Here is a 27,301-nt window from a genome sequence, read left to right as displayed (position 1 = left end):
AGGCCGGACCTTCATGGGGGTTGGAGGTGGGGAGAGGGGCAGGGGAGCATGGATGTTAAGAGGGGCTTGTTCACGTGGCCAAGAAGTCCTGGAGCCCAGTGTTGGCCTGGGTGCTGCCAGCACAGCCCTGCCCGAGGACCGCAGATGGTCCGTGCTGCTGGGCCTGCCAAACAGCCAGCACCCTCGCGATCGTTCGACCTCAGGGCCAGCCCCGTGCGTGCAGGGGCCGCCGGGCCCTCCCCACCCTGAGGTCAGAGTTTGCGGCTCTGGCCTCCGCGGCATGCTTTGAAATGCAGCGGTTCGGGCTCACCAGCGCTCGCTCCGCTGCTGCCACCACCTGGCGCACGGCCGAGCAGCGCCACCTGGCAGGCACGGCCAGCTCGGTTCCCAGTGCAGCGACTTCCCTGGAGGCTGCAGTGGAAAAGCTGGGCACGGCACTTAAGAAGTAAATTCGCTTGAGGGTTAAGGGGAGCGGGGCCCCGAGTGTGTGCAGACAAGCAGTGTGGGAAAGGGGCTTAAAAACCACATCCTAATGAAAAAACCCTGCAGGTTCATTTTAAGGTTGCTGTGGACATGCCTTCGGCAAGAAGTGTTCTTAGGGGATTATGTCATCGGATGTGTCCCCCTTTGGAGGAACAGCTCCGGGGCTCAGGCAGGCACACCTGCAGGGCAGGGGAGGGGCACAGGGTCCCCCCCCCCAAGAACCACGTAGGCAGTCCCCGAGTTGCTGAGACACTCAGGGACGAGCTGGGTCCCAGGGGCCCTGGTGACGCCACTGGCGTGGGGCGGGGCGAACAGGTCTCTCGCCACGATAGCAGGGAGCAGGCAGCTCCCGTCCGCAGCCAGCCATGCCCTCCCGCCCTGCTCCCGGCCCCTCCCCAGCCCCGGGCAGCCCAGCCATGGGGGAGATGGAGCCCAAGGCCCAGCAGCTCACGGTGAGCCTCCTCCGCGCGCCAGGACAGCCCTCGGCTGCCTCCTCCTGACCCGCTGCCCCCGATGACCTGCTGTCATCAGCCCGGGCCCCCATCCGCTCAGCTCTGCTCTGTCCCTGCTCTGCTTAGCCGTCCTTCATAAGGACCTGGTGACCCCCCTGCTCCTCACCCGTCCCCTAGGTGACGTGCAGGCTCAGTCCATTAGACAGTGGGGTGAGTGGAGGCCAGGGACGCACCCTGACCTGTAGGCTCAGCACCAAGGGACCCCGTCGTGTCCCAGTCCCGGGTCTGGGAGTCCCGTTTCTGCCAGGAGGGACTTCCCCATCTCCCAGACGAGAAGGCAGAGGCCCAGGAGCAAGGCACTGGCTTGCTGGGGCCCACAGCTCATATAGCCAAGCAAGATTTGTAGCCTGCGTCAGCAAGATCCCAGGGCGTCTCCTGTCGGACCCCCTTAGAGCCCGGGTGGAGGGGGGTCGGGGGCAGAGAAGGATGGGAGGCAGAGCCCAGGGCTTTTCTACTCAGAAAACCAACTCTTGCTCTGAAAGTGCTCACAGCCTGCAGGAAGGCTCGGGCCCCTCGGGTGGTAGGTGAAGAAGCCAGGGTGAGGCATGTGGCTTCACCTGTCTGTGCCTCAGTATCCCCAGCTCAGACTAAGGAGGGTCACCTGATCATAGTGCTCCTCTGAGCACCATCATGAGCCGTGGACAAGGAAGTCAGCGCCCTGTGGGGTTCAGCGGCCTTGACTGCTTCACCAGGAGTGGGAGGCTCACCGGAGGTGGGGGTGGGTGCTGGGCCGGGGCCTCTGTGGCCTGGAAGGACGGGGAGCTCCTCCCTGGGTCCCGGGAAGGCAGCTGCTACGGCGTCCTGCCCACAGGTGGCACTTCGGATCCGCCCGCTCAACGACACAGAACTGGAGGAAGGGGCCGCCGTCATCGCCCACAAGGTGGGGGACCAGGTAAGGCTGTCGCAGGGCTGCAGAGCGCGCCCCCCACCCCCGCGCCTGGCCACCCACCTCGGGCCCCTCTCCCGTCCACGCGCTCCTTCCACCCTCCCCTCCAGAAAAGCTCACACCAGAGCTCTCAGGGGCCGGGCGCCCCACACACTCGGGTGGAGCCAGGGGGGGCTTGAGGGGCGGATCCCCTCAGTCTCCGCCCTGCCGACCCCACCGCCCCAGCTCCCTTCGTACTTGGGAGGGGGGAATGGAGCAGGGCGTCAAGCAAGAGATAAAAATCTGAGGTCGGGGAGCTGAGCACACAGAGAATAAAGCAGCCAGAGGCAGCACGAGCAGCCTCTCTGAGCGGCGTGGAGGAGGCGGGAGAGGCGGTGGTCTGGGGAGGGGCGGTCCAGAGGCCGCTCCAGGCCCCAGTGCGGGAGCACGCGGAGCCAGGTGGGCAGCGCCGGGATGGGCCAGCAGGGCCCGCGGTATAGCAGGTGGGGCTGCGTGTGCAGATGTGAGGGGCCAGGTGACCGACCCCCGCACTGCAGGACGGGCGGCTCGCCGGCTGCCACGTCGCCAAGGATTCCCGCTCCTTGGAGACCAGCTCAGAAGCCGAGCGCTCAGCGTGGTTTCAAGGTGCTGGTGCCCGTGGTCGCCACTGGCCGGAATAAATGCCGAATCCGGGGGAGGAGCAGACGTGGTGCCTGAACTGCATCCCCCGTTTGCCTTCAGCCGCGCCAGGATGCTCCCAGGAGAGTCTGCAAAGGAGCCCGGGGGCGGGGCGCCTGGCTGAGGCTGCCCACCGGGTGGGGGCGCCCAGCCGAGCCGGCAGGGAGTCGCTGGGGTGACACCGCGGGAGGAGGACAGGACGGACATCAGGGGTAAAGGTGCTGACGCGGTTCGCAGAGAGGCCGGGGTGGCTTAGCGCTGAGTTCACGGAGGCCCGACGAGGCTGCATTAGACTGAGGGGCACAGTCTTGCAGGAAAGGTTTTGGCTGAGCCGTGAAGAGCATGCACACAGTCTTAACGTGGAGTCAGCACAGATGTGACTGAGCTTATGACGAGACCTCCCTGGGAGGCGGGACGTGGGGGCCGGCTCCCCAGCAGCAGAGATGGGCAGATGCCCAGGGCACGCGCTCTGCAGAGGCAGGGCGATTACGGCCCCACAGTCAGCCGAGAGCCAGGGCAGAGGGGCTGCAGGTCCCCAGGCGGATGAGTCCTCACGCTCAAACTGCGCGCGCCTCACTGACTAAACGCACGCGAGTAGAGGAGGCAGGCACGACCTTTGGAATAACTGGAAAGCAAACAACTGGCAGAATCCACAGTAGCTGTCGACGTGCCCTCCCCAGTCCAGATCTTGGCACATGGCCGTCGTGAGGATGGACTGACCTCCTCCCAGAAAGCTCTGGCCGCCTCTGGGTGAGACGGGCAGGCGGCCAGGGGCAGGGCTCTCAGTCCACCCGGTCGTGCCCCTAAGACGCCCTGGGTACCCCAGGCCCTGTGCCAGAGTAAACAGCTCCTGGGTCTCCAGATGCCGTGCCCCCAGTGCCCAGGGAAGGGCTCTTTTGAACCTCCCTGTCCCCAGGGGCCTCATACACCTTGCTTTATAATTACGTATTTGTGTGAGGAAGGAGGTACCCTGGGGAGGGGGCGCCGAGGCGCTCAGAGGGATAGGCGGGCTCCAGAGATTGGTGGGCCCTGCCCTCCTCCTCCGCAGCCCACGCCTCTGTCTCCCCTCGCCTCTGGGGGGCGCAGCCCCTGAGCAAGAGGTAAACAGGCAGGCACACATCCCCAGGCTTGTGCGCAACGCCCCTGGCTCTGAGCTCCACCGTCCACAGAGCCGGCCCCCCACCTGCAGGGCACAACTGGGGGCGCTATGGCTGGTGGGGCTCTTCCCCAACCCTCAGCACCCAGGCTGGCTGTTCGCTGATGTCCAGGGTGCCATCCGGCAGGGTCTGACAGGTGGGCATTGGTGGGGCGCTGGTGTGTGAGGGCTGGAGGCAGAGCCTGGGAGGCCTGGGGGGGTCACGGCCACGGCTCAGAGGTCGCTGTGCCCTCACCGGCAGACGAAAGTGGGGAGGCTGCCCGCAGGTGCCCGGCCACGGGCCGAGCCCTGGATGCTGTCAAGGGCGAGAGCCAGGCCTGGGCTCCTCTGCCTGACCCGGGAGCCGACCCCCGCCCCTCACGGTTCCCAGATGGTGGTGCTCATGGACCCCAGCGAGGACCCTGAGGACCCGCTGCGCACACACCGGTCTCGGGAGAAGACTTTCATCTTCGACGTTGTGTTCGACCAGCACGCGTCCCAGGTGCCCACTCCCCACCCCAACACCCTGCTGGCCCAGGCCCACCAAGCTGTCCTCGCGCGGGAGGACTTGGCCGGGCGGCCTCACCCGTGACGCCTCACAGCCTCCCTGATGGACAGGGAGGTTGGTCCCTGGGGCAGCGAGCAGGAGGCCCCCCCACAGACGCGGGGCTGCCAGGTGCCCCAGCTGTACCACCTTCCCACTCCCTCCTCCGTGGCCTCCAGCCATCTGTCCACCACGCAGCCGTCCAACAAAGCCGGGGCCTGTCCAGACCAGGCGAGGGCACTCTCCCTGCCCACAGGGGCTCACACCCCCGCCAGCGCGGCAGGCCCGGCTCTCTGAGCAGACAGGTTTTTTCTGCTCCGGAGACCTGCAGGGCATCCAAAGTAGAAGCGGCCGGTGGTTGCCATTTATTGAGCAGCTGTTTTCTGTCAAGTGTCGTGCTCAAAGTGCTTGGCACGCATTGCCATTGTCACCGCAACCCGAGAAAGTACATGGTGATATTACCCCCATTTTTCAGGGAAGGAAGGGAGAGCTTAAGGTCAGCAACGGGCCTGAGGTCACATGGGTAGAGACCTGTAGAGCCGGGACAAGGCCCCAGACCGTGTAAGTCCAAGGATGGAGGGAAGCAGCACCAGCTTTGGCATCTGCCCTACCAGGGCTCAGACGCTCTAAGCCGGGTCACTGGCCAGGGACGGTGGGACAGAGATGCAGAGTGGAGTCTGCGAGGGGGGCGGCACTCAGGGAAAGCAGAAGGGGGACTGTCCTTTCTACCCAGTCCAGCCCAACCCCCACACCCTCAGACACCAGCCCCAAAGGCGTCCTTCCTTGACTACCCCTGTGGACAGGGAGCTTACTGCCCACACCCTCCTAGAGTTACGTAGTGCTGCCCTGAGTTAGATTTCGCCAGCCCGAAACTTTCCCTCCCTCGTCCCGGTTTTGTCCCACGAGAGGAACCATAATGCTCTTCCCAGATTTCCAGCCCCATCACTACTTCCCAGTCCTTTGCATTCTTCCTGGTTTCTCTTAGTTCATACAGAAACCCTGGGAAGGACTCACAGCTGTTTGGAACCAAACCCGTCAGGCCTGACGGCACGCACTGGATCACTCACGCTCCCGTGCTATGCTCCTTCATCGTGGTCTCCTCCGGGGCACTCGGCGCGCCAGGCCGTGTGTCTGTGGACTGGGTGGGGCTCAGGCCCCGTCTGGACTGGCCTCCTCCTCCATGGCTTGCCTGTCCGTGTCCAGGAGGAGCATGGCCTTTGTGGCACCACACACTCGGCCTCTGCGAACAGCCAGGTGCCTGACTCTGGTCAGACTGTGTGTTGACTGTCTTCTGTCTGTCTGTCCGCAGGAGGACGTGTACCTGGCCATCACCCAGCAATTAGTGGAAGGCGTGGTTTCTGGATACAACGCAACGGTGTTCGCCTACGGCCCCTCAGGTACCGCCAGGGCAGTGTCCTGGGAAGGGAGGGAAGGAGGTGGCGGCGGGACTCCTCACAGCGTCACAGAGCGCCTGCTTCGTCAGGGCCGGCCGCGCACGGGCTCCTCTGCACCTGGCCCCTTTTAGTCCTTGCAGCAGTCCTGAAAGGCAGGTAGAACAAGTCCCCTGTCACTGATGAGAAAACTGAGCCTCAGACAGGTAAAGGAACTTCCCTGCGGTCAGAGAGCAGGTGGGACTGAATCCGCAATTCAGCCCAAGCTGACGCTTTGCTGCCCATGAGAACCACAGATTCCTTCTCTGCAGTTACCAGTTGGGGTTGGCAAATGCTCATAGAGCTAAGCTGCTTCTCCTCCTGGGAACTAGGCTCATGGAGGGTCAGAGCTGGACCGGCCTTAACCCCCTGCTTGTGCAGGTGGGGAAACTGAGGCACTGAGAAGCCTTGGTCTGAAATCACAGCTTGTTTATTTCATCCATTCATTCAACAAACATCAGGGGGTGCCTGCTAATTGCTGGGCTCCAGGGAAGGTGCCAACTGGCCCTCTCCCACAGAGCCAACAGGTAAGGGGAGGTGACCCTGAAGGTAACTGCCCCGAGTTTAACGCACACATTAATGCTCCTGCCGTGAGAACAACACAAACATCTCAAAGTGCATTTGGAGAGGAGGACAGCCGTCTCTCTGGCGCCTCCTCTGACCCTGTCTGAGTTTTTGCTTCATGTCCTCCACTTTCGCTGCCCAGGTCTTCTTCCCCAGAGCAGCCATCAGGCTGTTCAGAGAGGGTATTTTTGTTCTTGTTTCCGAAATGGAAACCAAGCATGTCAGAGTGGCTGGGGCAGTTTGCACGATAGAGGTGGCAGGTGTGACCAGGCTCAGGGAAGGGCCGAGCCCAGCTCAGGAGCCCAGCCTAGGTGGGCATACCCCTCCTCTTGCAGGCGCTGGCAAGACCCACACGATGCTAGGCATGGACACGGAGCCTGGGATCTACCTGCAGACACTCAGTGGCCTCTTCCAGGCCATCGAGGAGGCCCGTGACAGCACGGACTGCAGCGTGTCCATGTCTTACCTCGAGGTGAGCCGCCCACCTCGGCTGCCTTGTCTGCGAAATGGACCTGATCGTGACTGCAGACCCCTGCGTGTTACCCCCAAATCCCCCTGGCCTGTGGGAAACCTCAGGGCATCTGAGACTTCTCTAGAGATGCAAAACCCCAGGGACAGATGAAAGCCCCGGCGCCTCCTTTGCATGAAACCTACTGCTGCCAGCGCTTCTGTCTCATCCTAGATTTATAACGAAGTGATCCGGGACCTCCTGAGCCCGTCCTCAGGGTTTCTGGACCTGCGGGAAGATTCTAGGGGCAGCATCCAGATTGCAGGCATCACAGAAGTCTCAACCTCCAACGCCCAGGAGGTGAGGGTCACGGGGCCCACGGAAGGACATGTGGCTCCTCCACAAAAGCCACGCTCACCAGGCCTCGCAGAGTAGAACCAGACACACAGCTCCAAGGCGGCTTCTGAGCTAAGGGTGCAGCAAGCTTCTGTGCCATGTCCCCGCTCTGCTAATCTGTGCTCAGGGCTGACCTCAGCAATGGATCTCGCACTCTTCCCTCCGCCTTCATATGCAGGCGGGGGACCCCCTTTCTACACCACTGCAGGCAGTCACAGCCAATCAAGTCTGAAATCCGTTTGCCACCCTGAACCCCAGGGTTGCTCCCATAAAGAGGGTGAGCTGGAAAGACTTCTCCGGCCCTCTCTCTCTCTCTCTCTCCTCCAGTCTCTCTGTGCAGTCTTTGAGGTGGGTCTCCCACCTGTTCAGACCCTTCAGTGGCTTCTGCAAACAGCACACACTCCTTGTCCCCCAGCCTTCAGCCATGCTGGCTTAGGTCTGAGGCCACCCACCCTTAGCACAGTCCCGCCTGTGGGACTCCAAGAGTGGGAGAGGGACCTGCTCCCCTATTCTTTAATCTCAGTGCCCGTGTCAGTCTCTCTCCACAATGCTCTGTGGTCCTAGCATGGCCGGCACACAGTAGGTACCCAGCAGAGGCTCACTAGCTTAATTTCCACAGCTACTTGTGCACAAGTGGGTTTCCGTCCATCTGCCAGCTCCAGCAAATCCTACAACTGCCCGGGGCTCGGTATGGAAGAGGGCTCAGCGGGGAAGAGCTGGGTGATCCACTGGTGATGTCTGTCATGGGCAGCGGCCGCCGGCGGGGGGGGTACACGTGTGAGCGATCTGACACGTGCCCTTTATGCTGGATTTGCTGACTCGGTTAACTAATCACTTCATGCAGCAAGCCAGAAATGGCCTCTGCTGGACGCGGTTCTGCCACCATCAGCAAACCAGCTGGGGAAGAGCGTCCCAAAGCAGCTCGAGGGGCGCACGCACCCCCGCTCCTCTTGCTCTGCAGGGAGCCTGCGGCCGCCCGGGAGCCCCTGACCGTCTGCCCCCTCCTGGCTGTCCTCAGATCATGCAGCTCCTCACCAAAGGCAACCGGCAGCGCACGCAGGAGCCCACGGCCACCAACAAGACGTCGTCCCGCTCGCACGCGGTGCTGCAGGTCATCGTGCGCCGGCGCGGCCGCGGCGCACACCCGGCGGAGGAGGTGCGCGTCGGCAGGCTCTTCATGGTGGACCTGGCGGGCTCGGAGCGGGCGTCCCAGGTGCGCGTCCTCTCCGACCCGTCAGGCAGCCCCTCAGTGCCGCGGCGTCTCCAGCACCTAGAGCAGCGCCCGGCCCCGGGGAGGCGCCCGCCGAGCGAGTGCCCGGCTAACGCGTCCTCGGCAGGCGCCGGGCGCCAGGCCGCCTCGGAGCGCTTCCCGCGCGGCAGGGCCTGAGGGCGCCAGACACAAAGATGGGCGACACCCCGGCCGGCCCGCGGGGAGCTCAGGGCCCCTGGGCGCCGCCGGGAGGCAGACGCGTGAGCTGATAATGAAGCACCGGGAGCCCCGAGCCTCGAGATTGCGGGTCACGCGGAGGCTGCGGGGCCCAGAGGAAGGGGGTCCTCAGGGCCGAGCCCGAAAGGCCCCAGGAGTTCGGCGGGTGAGAGGAAGCCCCTCAGGCGGAGAGAGCGGTGCCTGCGCGGGGGCTGTCGGGATGTCCGCCGGGGCCCCGCCCACCACAGAGGCCACGCCTACTCCTCCCGCCCGCCCCGCCCACCCGTCTAGGCGCCGCCCACCCGCTGCGGAAACTCCCAGCGCCCGCGCCCCACCCGCCGCACCGCGGTACCTGTTGCGGGAGGTCAGGACTGTTCGAGCCTCTGCCCCAGGGCGGAGCGTTCTTTGAAGGCAGATCCTAGCCCAGCGCCAGTAACAGAGATGGCGCTTGACGGCGGCCAAGTCAAAACAACAAGGGCCATTTTATGTCTTCCTGACGCACCAGGCTTTCCTGGTGGCTCAGTGGTGAAGAATCCGCCTACCAGTGCAGCAGACGCGGGTTCAATCCCTGGGTCGGGAAGATCCACTGGAGAAGGAAATGGCAGCCCACTCCAGTATGCTTGCCTAGGGAATCCCATGGACGGAGACGCCTGGCGGGCTACAGTCCATGGGGTCGCAGAACAGACAGACTCAGCGACTATACAACAACGCACTTAGCACTCATCACCCAATGCCCAATGCCTAGAGGGCGGAAAGCCTCGTGCCCAGTTTACAAATGCAGGGCTGAGACCCGAGGTCATGTGACTTCACCTACACAAAGGTATTAGATGGATCTGGGCTTTGGGCCTGGAGGGGCCTGGCCCCAATCCTTGCCTTTCACTACTGATATTTATAATCCAGTTTGCGGGTGACCCGGTAAGTTTGATCCCTGGGTCAGGAGGGAATGGCAACCCATTCCAGTATTCTTGCCTGGAAAATCCCATGGACAGAGGAGCCTGGTGGGTTACAGTCCATGGGGTCAAAGAGTCAGGCACGACTGAGCGACTTCACTTCCCTTCACTTGACTTTGCACTGCACTTTGAGTACTCCGAGGCCTCAGGGCTTGTTGACCGTTACATTGCTTCACTCATTCATTCATTCATCTGCCCATCACCTGGCCCGGCCCTGGTGCCTGGGTTGCTGGAAGGAGCAGAGCCTGGGCAGCTGGCCCAGAGGCCAACAGAGTCAGTGTATTGTGTTAATATAGTATGAAATTTGAGATCCAGTAAGGCCAACCAGTCAGAAGAGAGCTACCACTGAAAAAATAGTCTGTTACTCACAGTTCCCAAGAGGAGGGGGCATTAGAAGCCACGAGTGCCCCACTGGGAGGCACCAGGGTCGGCCAGGAGGCAGAGAGAACGAGGGGAAACCGTGGACCAAAGTCTTTCTTGTGTTTCGATGGGAACAGGCTGAGCATGGGAGAGTAGTGGGCTCTGGGGCACAGGGATGCCCCTGGCTGACTGGCGCCTGCCCTGGGTGGCCAGGGTGAGGACCGCCTCCCCACCAGCAGCCTCTCTTCTTGCAGACCCAGAACCAAGGCAAGAGAATGAAGGAGGGTGCCCACATCAACCGCTCCCTGCTGGCGCTGGGCAACTGCATCAACGCACTCAGCGAGAAGGGTGGCAGCCGGGCGCAGTACGTGAACTTCCGGGACAGCAAACTGACGCGTCTGCTGAAGGTACGAAGGCATGGCTGCAGCATCTGACTGCATCGTTCAAGATTTACCTGGGCCAAAGGGCCCTTCCAGGAACCCCTGAGGGCAGGAAGGAACCCCTGAGGGCAGGAAAACCCTGTAGAAACCACCTCTGCTCTCTGCTCGACTCCCCTCCATCTCTGTGAGTGTAGTCTAGCCCATGCCTGCATACTCCCAGGGATGTGGAGCTCACTGTCTCACCGAGGCTGCCTGTCCCATGGCAGACAGTCTGACCATGAAGAGTTTCCTCTCCATACCGAGCTGAGTGCTGTCACCTCCATTCTGTAGAAAGCAGGGTGGAGGAAGACAGATAGGCAAAGCAATAAATAAGTGGCCTTGAGGTATGGCCTCTTGGCCACATCTGCTCGCATCTGAGTGAACTGCAGATGGGGTAGGCCTGCCCCAGGTCCTGTCTCATCCTGAGTGTCGCCTCCCGAGCAGTGACTCTTGGTCCAACTCAGCTGCCCTTCTCAGACTTTGGAGCAGGAACCCCAGACGGTCCAGCAGAGCTTGGTACAGGTGAGGGAAGGGTGGCACCACCAGGCAGGTGGGGGCCCGGTTCCCGTTAACCCCAGCTGGCACCTTGCCCAAGCAGGATGCCCTGGGCGGGAACAGCCGGACTGTGATGATCGCCCACATCAGCCCGGCCAGCACACACTTCGAGGAGTCGCGGACCACCCTGCTGTATGCCTACCGGGCCAAGAACATCAAGACGAGGGTGAGCCGCTCGCCCCTGCTCCCCTCTCCCTCTCCCTCCCCATCCCTCTCTTCCACTCTCCTACCTGCTCACTGACTCTGCAGCTCTCTCTCTGATCTCTGGGGCAGGCGCCGTCCAGCTGTGTGAGCTTTGGTCCAGTACAGTACAGTATTAGTGGCCAACACATGATAGGTCTTATCTGACGATGATGATGACGATTATTGGTCAGCCAAGCTGTGATGAGCCTTCCCAGTGCCCAGCTCTGAGCTGAGCGCCCTGACAAAACCATCATCATCACCAGAACTTCTGCGCCCATGCAAACCCCGAGCCCAGCAGAGGGGAGGCAGCTGCGAAGCATAAACCCGCACAGACAAATGTACTGCTTCCTGTTGTGGCGGGCGCTCTCTAAGAGAGCTGCGGGGTGCTGCAAGGAAGAATAACAGAGAAGGCCGGATTCAGGGGGGTCTTCCACCGAAGGGGACTGGTCAGGCAGGGGAGCCGAGCCACGGGTGATAAAGCATGTCTGTGCAGACTGGGGGCCAGTGAGCACGTCTAGTTAAAGGTCAAGTGCGTGTGCCCCGTGACCAGCAATGTCACCAAAGAGAAACACAGGCCCATGTGCTCAGGAAAGCTGTGTCACAGGAGAGCCTTAAAGGGCCCAGGGAGAGGTCGGGACAGCTCCATGTCCCTGGGAGTGTGCAGTGTGTCCCCCGGCTCTGGCCCACTCTGCAGCTGCTACAGAGCACAGGGAGGAGCTCATGCAGACAGCCAGCCTCTAAGACACTTCGTTGAACCAGAAAAGCAAGTTAAAGAATAGCAGCTACAGTCTGATATAATTCATATAAATGCCCCAAAGCAGAATGTACCCCCACGCTCGCCATGTACTCTCTCTGGACGTGTGTACGTATATACATATGACACCGCGCAGAAAAGGGTCTAGGAGGGGCACACGAAAATGGCAGCAGTGGCTGCCCACGGAGAGGGCTTTCAAAAACCTCTTGTTGGACTGTATATTTTTTAAACCATGGGAAAATGCATGAAACATAAAATCCACCACTTTAACCATTTTGAACAGCACAGTTTGGTGGCATTAGGTACAGCAGTTTGTTGTACACCCATCACCACCGTCATCTCCAGAACTCGTTTCATCTCCAGACTGAAGCTCTGTTCCCATTAAATAGTAACCCCCTCTCCCCTCCCCCAACCCGTGACCCCCACCCTCCCCCTTTCTGTCTGTGTGAACACAGCTCCTCCGGGGACCTCGCACTTGGGTCCTACAGTGTTTTCCTTCTGGGTCTGGCTTATTCCATTTCTCGTCATGTCCTCAGGGTCCACCCATGTGGTAGCAGGTGTCGGAGCCTTCCCTTTTAAGCCTCCAGCCTTCCCTTTTAAGGCTGAAGAGGGCTGATTTGAGTTTTCCTTATGAAACGTGCTTGCGTGTTCCCATCGCGTGAAAGGCGTCTCTCCCAGGGCAGCCGTGGGCCCTGACCTCGGTCGCGTCTGGCCACCAGGTCAAGCGTAACCTGCTGAGCGTGTCCTACCACATCGCGCAGTACACGGACGTCATCTCCGACCTGCGCGGGCAGATCCAGTGCCTCAAGGCCAAGGTGGAGAGGCAGGAGAGGGAGAGGAGGGGCGAGCCTGGCGGCCGGGATGCTCAAGGTAGGGCCAGCACACCTGCGCCTCCTGCCGTGGCGCTGCCCTGGGCCCACAGCCTCCTCCTGCCTGGCGGGGGGTCCTTGCTGAGCGTCCCACCCCTTAAATCAAATGCTTCATCCACTGGCATTCGGCACACCCACTGTGTGGGGCAGCCTCCTCCTCTTGTCTTGCTCTGGACCGTTTCTGCCCCAAAGTGGAACCCACACACACTGGGCAGCTGTGTCCAGGCCTCCCTTCTCCCCAAACCGGTTTGATCTCGGAGGCCTCCTTTTGGAGGAGAGCATACCATAGAGTTACTCTAAAATTCATCAGTAAGTTTAAAAGATGCCCTTAAAAAAATACCTGTAATGAAGTTAAGTAGACAGGTGTGTACACACACACTTCTTTTGGCTAATATTATTAGGATAAGTTTTGCCATAGTAAATAGAGGACTTTTGAAAATCAATCAGCAATAACAAAGGGCTTCCCAGGTGGTGCAGTGGTAAAGAATCTGCCTGCCAGTGCAGGAGACGCAGGAGACTCGGGTTTGATCCCTGGGTCGGGAAGATCTGGAGTGCGAAATGGCAACCCACTCCAGTATCTTGCCTGGAAAATTCCACTGGCTGGAGGAGCTTGGCAGGCTACAGTCCATGAGGTCGTAAAGAGTTGGACATAACTGAGCACACCACATGCAAGAAAGAACAAACAGCCCAATTTACAAATATAGGTGAGGACATGGACAGGCAACGGAGAGAGTTTCTAGTGGCTGTAAACATAGGGAAAATTCCCAATTGCATCAGGAAACAGAGACACAGATCGGAACTGCTCTCACGTATTGGACTGTCTAACGTTAAAACATCAAGTAGTATTAAATGGATAAGGGACAGGAATGTCCATACTAGACTCTGCTTGTCCTGCCCCTTCCGATGGGCACTTTGGGGCTCTCTAGTCATGTAACCCCCTTGCCCACATGGGTGCCTTTTTCTCTTTGGTGGATTTGGGACTCAAGTTTCTGTTGGAGCAAGACAGTGAAGGAAGATTTCACAGAAGAGGGCCTGTTGTTGACGGGACTGAGTCCCATGGGGCCAGCCGAGGGCTTCAGGGACTGATGGCAGTGGTCAGTGGGTCCTTGTAGAGAATCTATAAAACCAGGTGATGACTGGGAGACTGGGGCTTGTCTGGGGTCAGGGGTCAACAGGGGGACATGCTGTAAAATTGTTCTCATCCTGCTGGTCTGTTAGTCACTGGGGCTCGGCTTGGTGGTCTGAGGAGGTGGGCAGCGCCATGGAGAGGGTGGGGGGTCTCATGGTGAGGGCACGAGGGGCTTCCACTGGGTCCTGCTCTGGCGAGCCTAGCGCAGCAGTGGGGTGCTGGTGTCCACAGCTCTACCAGGGGCCTTCCTGTACGAGCGTCTCCTAGCATTCCGTGTGCTTTGTTTCAAGGACTGTGATGATTTGGTCATCTGTCCAGTTCAGTCGCTCAGTCGTGCCTGACTCTTTGTGACCCCATGAGCTGCAGCACGCCAGGCCTCCCTGTCCATCACCAACTCCCGGAGTCCACCCAAACCCATGTCCATTGAGTCGGGGATGCCATCCAGCCATCTCATCCTCTGTCGTCCCCTTCTCCTCCTGCCCTCAATCTTTCCCAGCATTAGGGTCTTTTCAAATGAGTCAGCTCTTCGCATCAGGTGGCCAAAATATTGGAGTTTCAGCTTCAGCATCAGTCCTTCCAATGAGCACCCAGGACTGATCTCCTTTAGGATGGACTGGTTTGATCTTGCAGTCCAAGGGACTCTCAAGAGTCTTCTCCAACACCACAGCTCAAAAGCATCAATTCTTCGGTGCTCAGCTGAGTGCATCACAATTTATTTCACCAATTCCAGATTGCTTGGTGTTCAAGGAAAGCTACCCCATGACCACTGCCCTCAAGGTCAGGGGAACTGACGGCATATGACCAGGGTAGAGCTAACTGCTGGAACAGGCAGAGAAAACCATGGATTAACCACCGTACAACTGCTTGGTAGGAGCTGACCATGGGAAACAGAAATGGCTTTTTTTGTGGAACTCACGTTCCAGCAGGAAAGGCAGGTGCTGAACATACCACAAAGCTATGGATGCACAGGAGACTGCCAGGGAGAAGGTAGGATGTTATCAGAGCAAGTGGCAGACGGGCCCAGACTGAGAGTCTGGGAGCGCTTCCCTGAGAGAGGTCAGAGCTGAGATGGATAACCTAGCCCCACTCCTGGGATTCCCGAGACTCAAATCCATGCAACCCGAGCCCCAAACAGGCAAATGGAGAGTCTAAATCATCTAAGTTATCCACCCAAGTATCCATCCACCCATCCATCCATCCATCCATCCACCCATCCATCCATCCATTCACCCATCCCTCCATTCACTATCCACACATCCACCCATCCATCCATCCAGCATCCACCCATCCACCCATCCATCCATTCATCACCCACCCATCCTTCCATTCATCTGTCATCCACCCATTTATCCATCCACCCATCCATCTATCCATCCATCTGTCATCCATCCAGCATCCACCCATCCACCCATCATCCATCCATCCACCCATCCACTCTTCCATCCATCCATCATCCATCCATCCATCCATCCAGCATCCACCCATCCACCCATCATCTACCCACCCACCCATCCACTCTTCCATCCATCCATGCATCCACCCATCCACCCATCATCCATCCATCCACCCATCCACTCTTCCCTCCATCCAGCATCCATCCATCTATCCAGGCATTCAGCCATCCATTCACCAGCCCATCCACCCATCCATCCTCCCTGCTTCATCCGCCCTCCATACTCACTGTGTTTAAAGCCCCTCCTTGGGCCAGATCCTACACTGCTGGGCAAGCATGGATTTGACCCTGGCCTGGGTGGCGTTGCTCCCGGTGCAGCTGGCTCTCTTTCTGCCCCAGCCACCATCCCTGCCCCCAGTGCAGAGGAGGACAGCCGCCTGCAGATGAACAGGATCCGGGCGCAGCTCATCGGGGCCTTCAAGGAGCAGCTGGAGATGCAGCGCAGCCTGGTGGAGCTGGAGAACACCAGCATCGAGCTGCACGTGGACACGTCCCGCCACCTGCTGACCATCGCTGAGTGAGCCAGCCCCAGGGGAACTTCCGCCAGGGGGACTCTCCCTTCCTTCATCCCCCTCCCCGTGGCTGAGCTGGGCCAGTGGGAGAGCCTCCCAGGCCCCTTTGGCTTCCTTCTGCAGGCCCAGTCCCAACAGATTAGGGCCAACCCCATTTTACAGTGAGGATGCTGAGGTCGGAGGGAATATGGAGGCTGCGTCCCCTTGCTGGGGTCTTTCTACTGTTCGGTCTCACTCGCAGTCCATACCTACTATAAGTGACTGGCTGTGTAGAAAGGGACTGGCCGTGCAGTTTTTGATCTGGACCATGGTCCCTGGAGGGCGAGGAGGTGCTGTTAGCCATTCCACCGGGGTGATGGTGTCAGTGGGACTGCCCTGGACAACTGGACAGGTGTCCACCCGCTGACGGGCCCCGGTGCCGTGCCCTGAGCCTGCTTCTTCCCCAGCCCTCCCCATCCCCTCCTCGTCCTCCCTGCCTGTGTAGTTTCTTGATTAGGCACACAGCAGGGCACCTGCTCTTGACGGAGCCCTCTCTGTCCCTGCCCGCCCCCTCCGCATCCTCCTTCCTCGCTTTCCGCTTGATCCTCGTAGTAGTTCAGGTTCCATTTCTGGCTCCCTGGGTGCACCTCTGGTGGCGGCGCCTGAGCCGGGTCATCCCAGTCCGTCCTCACAGAGCCCTGGGCGTGCTGTAGTCTCCAAGGTTTAGAGCTGAGGAGCTGGGGCAGGGGGCCCACGGCACCCTGACGGCCCTGGCGTTTTTGGAGGCATGCTGGGCTGGCTGCTGAGTTCTGCACTTGGCGGTCCTGCCACGAGTGTCGACTGCTTCTTCACTGCCAACGTTTCTCATGACTTCTTGTTTTCCATATGTATAGAAGGCATCAGATAGCAGACTCAATTCTGCCCCATTTTCGTGCCCATGCCTGCCAGCTGGGACTTGCAGGGACTCCAGGGCCAGATGCCAGGGCCCCCAGCTCGGGAGTGGCCTGCACTCTGACCCCTGGCCCCTCTGATGTGGCTGCAGCTGGGAGCGGGAGAAGTCTCACCACCGGGCGCCCAGGGCTGGGACGCCCGAGAGGGACGAGGAGGTGCTGGAGGCCGGCCCTGAAGGGGGCGAGGGCGAGCCCACAGAGCCGCACGAGGTGGCCCTGGCCAGGGAGGAGGTCAACATGCTCCTGGCCGAGCAGCGGAAAACCGCAGCCCTCAAGGTGCGGGACGGACAGCGCGTCCACGTGCTCAGCCGTGTGCTGAGAGTCGCTAACGCTCTTTGATCGCAGCTGATGCACCATGCCCTCCTACGATAGTCGTTCAGAGTAGGGCTGATCATGACCATTCTACAGGTGGGGAAACTGAGGCTCGGAGATGAGCAGGATTGTCCCCCAGCCCCAGCGAGCAGGACCCGACCTGAGTCTGATGCTATGGTCCATGCCCTTTCGATTTAGAGTTGTGGCCACACTGGGGGTCACGGGGGCTGTGGAAACGAGGCCTGAGTGGCAGTGTGATGTCCCCCGAGCCCTCTGCCTGCGACTGTGGCACTGTCCGTTGGCGTCCCCGCAGGCTCCCCCGAGGCTGGCCTCGGGCCCGTGGCTCAGGGACGAGCAGTGCGGCCAGAGGAAGCCCAGACTCGAGGCTCCTCTCCGGAGAGAGAACTCTTCTCACATTCCTCTTTTCTGAGAAGAGCCGGCTATTTATATGAGCTATTTATATAATAACCAGTTATCTAATAGTCTCACTTCAGAAAAATGACAGAACTGGCTCTTGATGGAGACTTTGGGGAAAATGCCAGTGAAGCTGGCTACTATTTCAGCCCATTAGTTAAATGTTAGCAGGTGTATTTTCAGGCAAGCGGAGAAGGCATCTGATGATGTCATGTTGCTAAAAGCAGGCAGCATTTATTTCACTTCAAAGCTATTTGCCAAACCAAGAACCTCTTAATATTATTGCATCTGCCTGTTGCAATTTGGAGATTACATGATCTCACTGCAAAAGTCCTCTAACATTTAAAAATAAGAAAAACGCCTTCTTCTTAAACAGATAACGTGCCTCAGCGAGGAATACGGCCTTTGAGAGCCAAGTACAGACACGGAGCGTTGACATGTACATGTGGGCTACTGATGAATTAATTGACTGGTTGATCAGCCAATAACAAATCAACATGTTAAGTGTCCAGCTCAGTGTCAGGCCCCGACGCCATAGAGATGAACAGGATACTGAGGCTTAAGCTGTCGGTCTCCTGGGAAGAGGCACACCTGCGTACAGTTGAGTGCGGCAGCAGGATACTAGACGTCAGAGCAGGGCGCTAGGGCGCTGGCGGGGGCTGTTCATCTGGGGAGCGTGGGTCTGGAAGGAAGAGAGGAGCACCTTGCTAGGGGAGCTGAGCCAGCTTCTCCCAACGTGGTCCCTTCTCGGGCCCAGAGGACGAAGACGCAGAAGGCTGGTGCAGGGCCTCATTCAGGACCGTGAATTTGAGGGTGGGAATCAGGCAGCTTCGGCCTGAGCGTCACTGTCTAGGGGACTGGATGGCGCTATGAGCTGTGGTGATGGTTTCAGGTGTCAGCGTGGCCAGGCTGTCGTACCCAGGGATCCGATCGAACAAATGCTCATATAGGTGCTGCTGTGAGGTATTTGGGCCTCCCTCATGGCTCAGATGGTAAAGAACCCACCTGCAATGCAGGAGACCCAGGTTTGGTTCCTGGGTCGGGAAGATCCCTAGTGAAGGGAATGGCTACCCACTCTAGTATTTGTGCCTGGAGCACCACATGGGTGGAGGAGCCTGGCAGGCTATCCTGTAACCTGGCAGGTTATACTGTAACAGGGTCGAAAAGGAGTCGGACACAACTGAGTGAGGGTATTTGGTAGGTGAATTGAACATCTGCAGCCAGTTGACTATAAATAAAGATTACCCCGGATAGAGTGGCTGGGCCTCATGCAGTCCGCTGAAAGGCCTTACCAGCAACACACAGGATTCTAGAGAAGGGAAGATTCTGCCTCAAGACCGCATCACCGGCTCCCGACTGAGTTTCCAGCCAGTTGAGCTGCCTGATGGGTTTTGGACACGCCAGTCCCAGTTTTTAAAAATAAATCTCTGTGGGAACTTCCCTGGCGGCCCAGTGGCTAAGATTCCAGGCTTCCATTGCAGAGGGCATGGATTCAATCCCCGGTCAGAAAACTAAGATCCCATATGCTTTACAGCTCGGCCAAAAAAACCACCTCTGTGTGAGTCTATGTGTATATATATGTATGTGTATATATATACGTACGTGCTGTGTGCTAAGTTGCTTCAGTTCAGTTCAGTCACTCAGTCGTGTCCAGCTCTTTGCGATCTCATGGACTGCAGCACGCCAGGCCTCCCTGTCCATCACCAACTCCTGGAATTTACCCAAACTCATGTCCACTGAGTCGGTGATGCCGTCCACCATCTCGTCTAAGTCGCTTCAGTCGTGTCCAGCTTTGTGACCCTGTAGATTGTAGCCTGCCAGCCTCTGTCCGTGCGATTCTCCAGGCAAGGATAATGGAGTGGGCTGCCATGCCCCTCTATGTAAGTGTGTGTGTGTGTGTATGTGTGTGTATACATATACATACAAACATGTACATATATAGATATGTATTTATATACACACAAACGTATATAAACACATATATACACAAATGTGTGTAAATATTGTTCTGTTTCTCTGGAGCCCTGACTCACGCACAGACCTCACAGTCCCCCCCCCCCCCCCCGCTGTCTTTCTGCAAGAGGGCAGCAGTGCCCAGGGCTGCAGTGGGTGAGCTAAGCCTCCCATCTCTCTGCTCCTTCTCAAGTCCAGCTTTGGCCCAAGAGAACCAGGACCTCAGTTTCAGATAAGAAGTCTGTGATACAGAGGCTGTAGAGGCACCCCTTCAGAGCCTTCTCTCTGACGACCAGGGCCGGCTTACGACAGCATCACAGCGTGAAAACAGGCAGCCTTGGCGTCCCGCACCAGACACTGTGGTGAAGACTAAGCCCTAGGTCTGTTCTAAAGTACCAGGCAAGGGACTTCCCTGGTGGTCTAGTGGATAAGACTCCACACTCCCAATGCAGAGAGCTGGGGTTCAGTCCCTGGTCAGGGAACTAGATCCTGCACGTGGCAACCAAGACCCGGCACATCCAAGTACGTAAATCAATAAAAATAATTATTATTCTTAATGCCGTGCATGAATAGAACATTCTAGAACATGCCATGCATGAATAGAACATTCTAGAACGTCCCGTGCATTAATAGAACATTCAAGAATGTTCAAGATGAGGCCAACAGATCAGGAGACAACTGCCTTGGAAAGATCATTTGTTACTCACAGTTCCTGAGAGGAGGGGGCACGCTATGCCAGGCAGGGCCGCATGTGGAGACGCCAGGGCGGCTGGAGGCAGAGGGAGGGAGGGTCAGGGCGGACCAGAGACCTCACTGAGGTTTCTGCGGAAGGAGTGGACAAGGTGGGGTGGGCAGGCTGAGGACTGGCTGGTCTGGATTGTTCCTGCAGGTTCCGGGGCACAGGGCCTGTCCTGGGTTGTCTGGTACTGATAGCTTATGGTGAACAATGTTGAATTTGTGATCTCCAAAAAAGAAGATTTAGCTTTGGAACCAGGGACCAAGCTTGATCACTCAAGAGCTTTGCAGAGTTTTATCAAAGTAAGAAAAGGGACAGGGAAAGCTTCTGACGTAGACATCAGGAGGGGACTGAGAGTGCCCCCTCTCCGGTGTTAGCAAGGGCGTCAAATGCGCTTCCTAATTGGTCATTACGATCGATCAAAAGAATGTCTCAAGGTTGTGAAAATTTTACCAGACCTACTCCCACAATTTACATTTTAGGATAACAGGATTAGAATTTAACAATAGAAAGGTCCTGCCAGACCCACTCCCATGATACACATTCTGAAATATCAGGATTGGTCAGAAGGTTTTCAGGAAGGAGAAACTGTCCTCAAGCAGGATACACGGTTGTTATATAATTCCTAGCACAGAGTTTAAACTGAGTTCTTTGTTGTGTAATCATCAGTTCAAGGCTTAAAGAAAAAAACGCTTTATGTGACTAAAATGTAGAGGAAAAAGAAGTTTGTCTTTTCCTCCTCCTTGAGAGCCCCAGACCCCTTTCTTCTCCTCAAGGACCCTGGGCTTCTTATCAACCTGCCTGGGAACTGACTCTGTCGGTTCCTGTCCTGGGTGATGAGGGCAGGCGCACAGTGGCCCAGATTGTGGAAGCCTGTGGAGGAGAGGGAAGGGTGTGGGCTCTGGGTTGGCTGGTTTGCATATGAAAGATGCGCCTGAGGGCAAGTTGTTTGCTGTCTGTAGGACTTGGCCGTTCTGGGGGAGCTGTCCCTGCACGGTCAGCAGGGTCCCCAGATGCGACAACATCAGAACAGGAAATGAAGGACACGGTGAATGCGGGGCACGTCCTCACAGTCAATCCCGCGTGTCTCTGTGAGCGCGATGGCAAACCAGAGTCTGTAAGGATAAGCGGACTTGGCAGCAGAGACCCCAGGCGTCTGCCCTGATCCCTTGGTCTCTCCACCAGGAGGGCCTGGAGCAGCGTCTGGCCAACGCCAAGAAGAAGGCCTCGCAGATGGAGGAGCAGCTGCCCGCGCAGGCCCTCAGCGAGGACCAGCGGGAGGTGCTGCGGCTGCTGTGCCGGGCGCACGAGCTGGAGGTGGAGAACACGGGGCTGCAGGCCAGCAGCCTGTGCAGGAGGAGCCTGCTGTGCCAGAAGGACTTCGTGATCCAGCGCTGCCAGCGGCACCGACGCCTGTGCGAGCAGGTCATCCGGGAGCAGCAGCGGCTGATCCAGGGTGAGGCCCCGCCCCGCCGCCCCTTCCTGGGGCCCCCACCTCTGTCAGGGTTACTTTCCGGAAAAGCAACTCCCAGGTGCTTCAGTCCCTGGGTCCTGGGTCGGGAAGATGCCCTGGAGAAGGGAATGGCAACCCACTCCAGTATTCTTGCCTGGAAAATCTCGTGGACACAGGAGCCTGGCGGGCTACAGTCCCTGGGGTCGCACAGTGTCAGACGCGACTGAGCGCCTAACGCCTTCCTGGAAAGAGTGGGCAGTGCACGCGGCCCCCAGACAGTCAGATCCCCCACGGCAGGCCAGGCCGGGAGGCACCAGTCTCCAGCCCTGTCCCCGCCCGCCGCTCCCCGTTCTCAGTCCTGCTGGGCACACACCTAGGAGTGGTCCTCTTGTTGCTGCTGTTGTTGTTTATCTGCTTCTGACTGCTGGGTTGCCTGCAGTTGCCCCGAGGGCTTTCCTCTAGTCGCAGTGAGCGGGCTTCTCGCCGCGGTGGCTTCTCTCGTTTCAGAGCTTGGGTGGGCTCTAGGGCACGTGGACCTGAGTGCTTGTGGCGCACGGGCTTAGTTGTTCCACGGCACATGGGATCTTCCCAGATCAGGGATCAAACCCAGGTTTCCTGCATTAGCAGGCCGATTCTTTACCACTGAGCCACCGGAGAAGCCCTAGGAAAGTTCTTTAATGTTTTTCTTTTTGGCCTCACTGCACTAGACCACCGGGGAACTCCCGCTCTTTAACTTTTAAATCGAAGTTTATTTATCCTTTAGAATTGCTAATGATATGATTTTATGATTGGAAGGCAATACATGAACATAACAGAAAACGTTTAAAACAGGAACGCAAAGAAGATGACCTACAGAAACCCCACTCTCTAGAAAAATCTTTTTATCAGATTGGAGCATTGCCTTCAAACTTCCAAAAAGGATACTGTCTTTCTAACAAGTGATGAATGTTTCACCCCATCTCTGCTTCCCTGACTCCCGCAGATAGCGGCCTGGCGGTGCCGGAGGCCCTGGAGCAGCAGTACCGTCTGTACTCCCGGGAGCTGGATGCGGGCACGCTGAACCGCCTGCTGCTGCTGCACATCGTGATGGCCAGCTCCCTGCGCGTGAGTAGGCTTCGGGTTCAGGCTGTGTGACGCCGTTCCCTCCTGCCTGGCCTGTGCGCTAGCCCTGGGGTGGGGGGGGGCACTGGCCCCAGTAGAGGGAAGAGGAAACTCGGAAACCCCACGAACCAGGCTGCCTAGAACCAGAGGCACCTGGGGCTGGATGGGGCCGTGCCACCCGCCAGGATCCAGGCAGGTTTCAGATGAGGCGTCCCTGGCGGGGGCGGTGGGGGGGGGCCCTGTGTGCGGCCCCCACAGCAGGTCTATCCCCTGGGCTGTTGTAAGGATCCCTCGTGGGATCCTAGAGTAAGCGTCAGGGTCCTCAAGAGCGACCCCCCTCCCCCCGACTCGCAGGACTCAAAGTCCGTTGTACCACCTAGACTCGACAAGCACTGATTCCCGTCCTCCCCAGTCACCGGCACCCACTCTGACTCCTGTCCGTGGCCCTGAGCCCCCAGGGGCCGCACAGAAGTGGGGTCGCCCAGTGTCTGTCCTTCACTGTCAGCTTATTTCACTGAGCGTCCGCGCTCCGGCAGGTGCCAGAGCTCCCTTCCGTGTCCAGGCTGAATCACAGTGCAGTGTGTGGACGGGCACATGTGTTTATCCATACCCATCGATGGGCACTCGGGTTGCTGCGCCTTTTGGTCGTTGCGAATAGAGCTGCTCTCAAAGTGGGTGCACATGCGCTGTTTATGTCCTGCTTTCGGTTCTTTGGTGACGCCCCCGGGAGCGGGATTGCTGGCTCCTATGTCTAGTGATTCTGTCTGACTTCCGGAGGCCCTGCCGGCTATCGAGAGTGCTGGTAGCAAGCACCTCCTTTGTGCACCGATTTGCTCGGGATCGAGGCTGTGCCCCGTGTTTCCTGGGCTCTGGCCCTTTCTGTCTGTGATGGGAGGCGCAGTGGAGGAGCCCGTGACTCGTTCCAGAGGCGGTGGCTCCTCAGACTCTGCTTGACGATGCAGCCCGCTCATGTCTGTGGTCCTTGCCGCCTCACCCCGCCCTCTGTCTGGTCCCAGGACGGCTCTGTTCTGAACATCTCTCCCCCGCCAGAGGAGCCCAGCCAAGACCAGCTGGACGACAGGGAGGACCTCCCATGGGGGGCCCAGTTTGAGCTGCCCCCCATGCTGCTGGATCCGGACAGGTGACAGGGCCCCCATCCCCGGGCCATGGGCATCCCCTGGTTCCCAGGGTGAGTTGGAGCCCAGATGGGGACCCGGAGGCTGGCACGTGGATATCCAGCCAGAGACGCTGACGTGTAACCCTGGGCGCATCTTGTGAAGCAAGGCTAATGTCCAGTCTTGCAGAGTTGTTTAAGGAGAATCAGTGTGGGTGCTCACCACACGGAGCGATTGTGAAGTTGGGCTCTTTGTTGCTCGGAAGACAAGCTTCACTTCACATGCGGTTTCTTTTCACCATCAGCCACCTCCTCCCAACCCCAGTCCTTTCCTCCTCTTTTCTGGTTTTCTTTCTTTTCCTCCGATGTTTCCAACACACCCAAACATAGACCTGTAGACTGAACACCACACGCTCACCGCCTGGGTTCAGTAGCTAACATTCCCCCGTGCGTGTCGCCACCTCAGCTTGGGCTGCAGTAACAAGACGCCACAGACAGGTGACTTAAACAACAGAAGTTACTTTCTCACAGCCCCGGAGACTGGATGAAGGACTTGGGGACCCGGCCCCGGCCCTGCTGAGACCTCTGTGTTTCGTCCACAGTGATGGTTACAAGTCATCGAAAGCCACGCCGTTGAAAAAGCTGGGCAAGCAAGACTCCCTCCTCCCGCCATCCTCGCTCCACATCCTGCTGAGCCCGCTGGCTCACGAGGTTGGTGTGTGCAGTGCTAACGGGCTTGCGACTCTGGTGAGGCTCCCTCTCCTGACAGGGTGCTCGGGGCCTGTCAGAGCTGGCCCAGGGCGAGCGCGAGAGAAGCTTCTGGAATGCAGGTTGTCCTGAAGCAGCCATCACAGCAGTGCTGACCATGTATTGAGCCCGGCTAGCATCACCACGTTAGGGTCTGGAGCGTCCAGGCCAAAGCACTGCCGATCAGGAGGCTTAACGCTCAGAAGCTCGTTCTCTCCCACTTCTGGGGCCGGAAGTCTAAGGTCAGGTGTCCCAGGACTGCACGCCCTCCACAGGCTCCGGGGGAGGGTCCCTCTGGCCTCGTCCAGCTCCTGGGGCCCCGGGCTCCTGGGCGGCCTCCTCGTCTGCCTCCGTCTTTACAGCCTCCTCCCTCTGTGGCTCTGTGTCTCTCTTCTTGTAAGGAAACCCCTCTGGGGATCCAAGACCCACAAGCAATGCAGAGGTGACATTCGGGGGTGCAAGGTGGACCCGGGCTGGGGTCACCATGGACCAACCCACTACGACACTCCCCCAGCCATGCAGGGGCAGGAGTGGGTGTCACCCTCACTTTATAAACAGGAAATGAGACCCAGAGAAGCCAGGTGACCGCTCCGTGACCCCTGTCGCTGGGTCTGCTTCGGGGCCCAACCTGGGGCCGCTGACGGTCCACTGCTGCAACGTTCCCCGCAGAAGCCAAGCTCCCAGAGCGTGAAGACACTGGTCTCCAAGCTGTGCTCCCCGGCCGGCTGGGAACCAGGCACCCCCACCCCGAGGACGGCGGCGGAGGCTGGGCTGAGTGCCCAGGCCCTCAAGGAGATGGCTGCAGGCACCAAGAGCATCGCCCTCATCGCGGCTGCCCGGCGCTCCAGGGCGCAGGACCGCGAGGGCAGCAGTGGCCGCCCCTCCCCCCACCCTCCAGGGGCAGCGGCTCCAGACCCCAAGGACCCCAAGCCCAGCATCGCCCCGGAGACGAGCTTGGCCAACAGGACGTGGCCGCAAGCCAGCCCGGGCAGGGCCCGCTCTGCAGAGAAGAAGGCCAGGGGGAAGCCGTCGCCCCCCCTCACCAGGAGCGTCCAGCCAGTAGGTGGACAGGGGCCTGGGGGTGCTGGTCCCAGGGGTTCACCCAGAGCAGTGGAGGGGGACGGCCAGGGCTGACCTCCACACAGTCATGGTGGGTGTGGGAGTGCCCACACACCAGGGAGAGCGAAGAGAACCAGAACCGCCCCACCCCCGCCCCCGTCACTGTGACCCAGTCCCTTCCTCCTGACCTGAAGCCACATGTGGGCATGTCGTGTGTGGTCATCATTGTCCCAGGGAAACACAGTTTTGTGATCTGGGTCTTTTCCCTACCATTATTTCATGAATTTTCATGTGCCTACCTAGTATTTGCACTTTAGAAAAGGCACATTACTTGGTTCTTGTGGATTCCCTGGTGGCTTAGATGGTAAGGAATCCACCTGCAATGCAGGAGACCTGGGTTGGTTCCCTGGGTCAGGAAGATTACCTGGAGAAGGAAATGGCTACCCACTCCAGTATTCTGACCTGGAGAATTCCATGGACAGAGGAGCCTGGTGGGCTACAGTCCGTGGGATTGCAGAATCAGACACGACTGAGCAACTAATACTTGATTCTGAACCACGTCAGATAAATAACAGTTGGTGAGAGGTGAGTTGCTATGCACTAACGACCATGAGATGTGCCTTTCCTCCCCAAGTCTGGTAACCAGCCCCCTGTCATACCCGCAGAGGGATGACCAGACACGCATGATTCCATCTGTGGCCACTTTGTGTGTTTCTGCTCCCCATTAAATGATGCAGGTTGTCTTTCTTCTGTTTTTTGGCCATGCTGCACCACGTGTGGGATGTTAGCTCCCCAACCAGGGACTGAACCTGTGACTCCCACGTTTGGAGCATGGAGTGTTAACCACGGGATCACCAGGGAAGTCCCTGTCTTTCATTTTTGACCATCACACACGATGCTCATGCATCTCTATGGGAACAGGTTTCTTCATGTTGAGTTGCTTTCTTGGGATATTAAGCAGTGAACACCTGTGGCAAAGCCTCAACAAATAGGATTAAGCAAAAGCAGAGAGCACGTGGCAGAATTCAAGTGACCACAATGGTGTGGAATGATGTTTGTGTGGGGAGGGCGCAGGTTCCCCGGGTGCAAATGAAGCTGGTCTTCACCGGGAGGGGCTTTTCTCTTGTCATCCACTTGGTTAAGTAAACCGAGTGAGCCTAAGGGAGCAGGCTACCCCTAGGGGCATTGCTGGTGGCCAGGAGGCTGCCGGAGCTCCGCTCTGCCCCTCCTGGTGAGACCCTGAGTCCTGCTGGACACACAGTGGGCATTTGCTAATTCAAATGGAAATGGCTCTGGTGACTCCTCAGTGGAACAAAAGTGGGACAGTAGCAAGGAGCAGAAGGTGGGTGTAGTGGTCAGGGTTATCCTGAGAAATAAGACCAAAAGAATCTGTGTGTATGTATGTTCACCCCCTGTCCCACTGTACAAACACGCGTGCCAGCTAGCAGAGCCAGAGTTTCCGTTCAAGTCCAAAGGCAGGAAAACACCAATGTCCCAGCTAACGGTTGTCAGCAGAGGGCCTCTATCTCTGACTCACGGGAGAGTCAGTCCTTTAGTTCTATGCAGGCTGTCAGCTGACTGGATGAAGCCCGCCCCATTAGAGAGAGCCATCGGCTTTACATGGCTGATGGGTTTAAATGGTAACCATCACAATGGTTTGGATGAGAACCCCTTCCATGGGGGCCTGTGGTTGAGAAGGAAAAAGCCCGGGGACGAAGACCCAGGACTGCATCAATCATCCATTCATTCTTCTTGGTGGTTGAAAGTGAATGTTAGCAGTGATTCTGCCTGTTGTGTTCACTAAGATGCCCACATAGC

The 27,301-nt window shown here is 58.4% G+C and overlaps 1 protein-coding gene across 1 annotated transcript; it reads left to right on the top strand.

The window, feature by feature from the left end:
• Positions 1 to 144: 144 nt before the first annotated feature.
• LOC101112623 (kinesin-like protein KIF19) lies at positions 145 to 22,609 on the top strand. The gene is made up of 17 exons (XM_060405840.1): positions 145 to 213; positions 297 to 445; positions 883 to 935; positions 1,113 to 1,145; positions 1,667 to 1,887; positions 4,065 to 4,175; positions 5,527 to 5,614; positions 6,547 to 6,683; positions 6,894 to 7,019; positions 8,074 to 8,268; positions 10,046 to 10,198; positions 10,809 to 10,931; positions 12,422 to 12,821; positions 15,493 to 15,670; positions 16,687 to 16,870; positions 21,105 to 21,465; positions 22,445 to 22,609. The coding sequence occupies exons 1-17, from the start codon at positions 145 to 147 to the stop codon at positions 22,594 to 22,596; spliced, it is 2,733 nt and encodes a 910-aa protein (XP_060261823.1). The 3' UTR covers positions 22,597 to 22,609.
• The last annotated feature ends 4,692 nt before the right edge of the window (positions 22,610 to 27,301 follow it).

This window comes from Ovis aries, chromosome 24 (genome assembly GCF_016772045.2).
Source record: "Ovis aries strain OAR_USU_Benz2616 breed Rambouillet chromosome 24, ARS-UI_Ramb_v3.0, whole genome shotgun sequence".
NCBI classification, from domain to species: domain Eukaryota; kingdom Metazoa; phylum Chordata; class Mammalia; order Artiodactyla; family Bovidae; genus Ovis; species Ovis aries.
The sequence above is the reverse complement of the archived record's forward strand: the minus strand, read 5'-3'. Positions and strand labels throughout refer to the sequence as shown.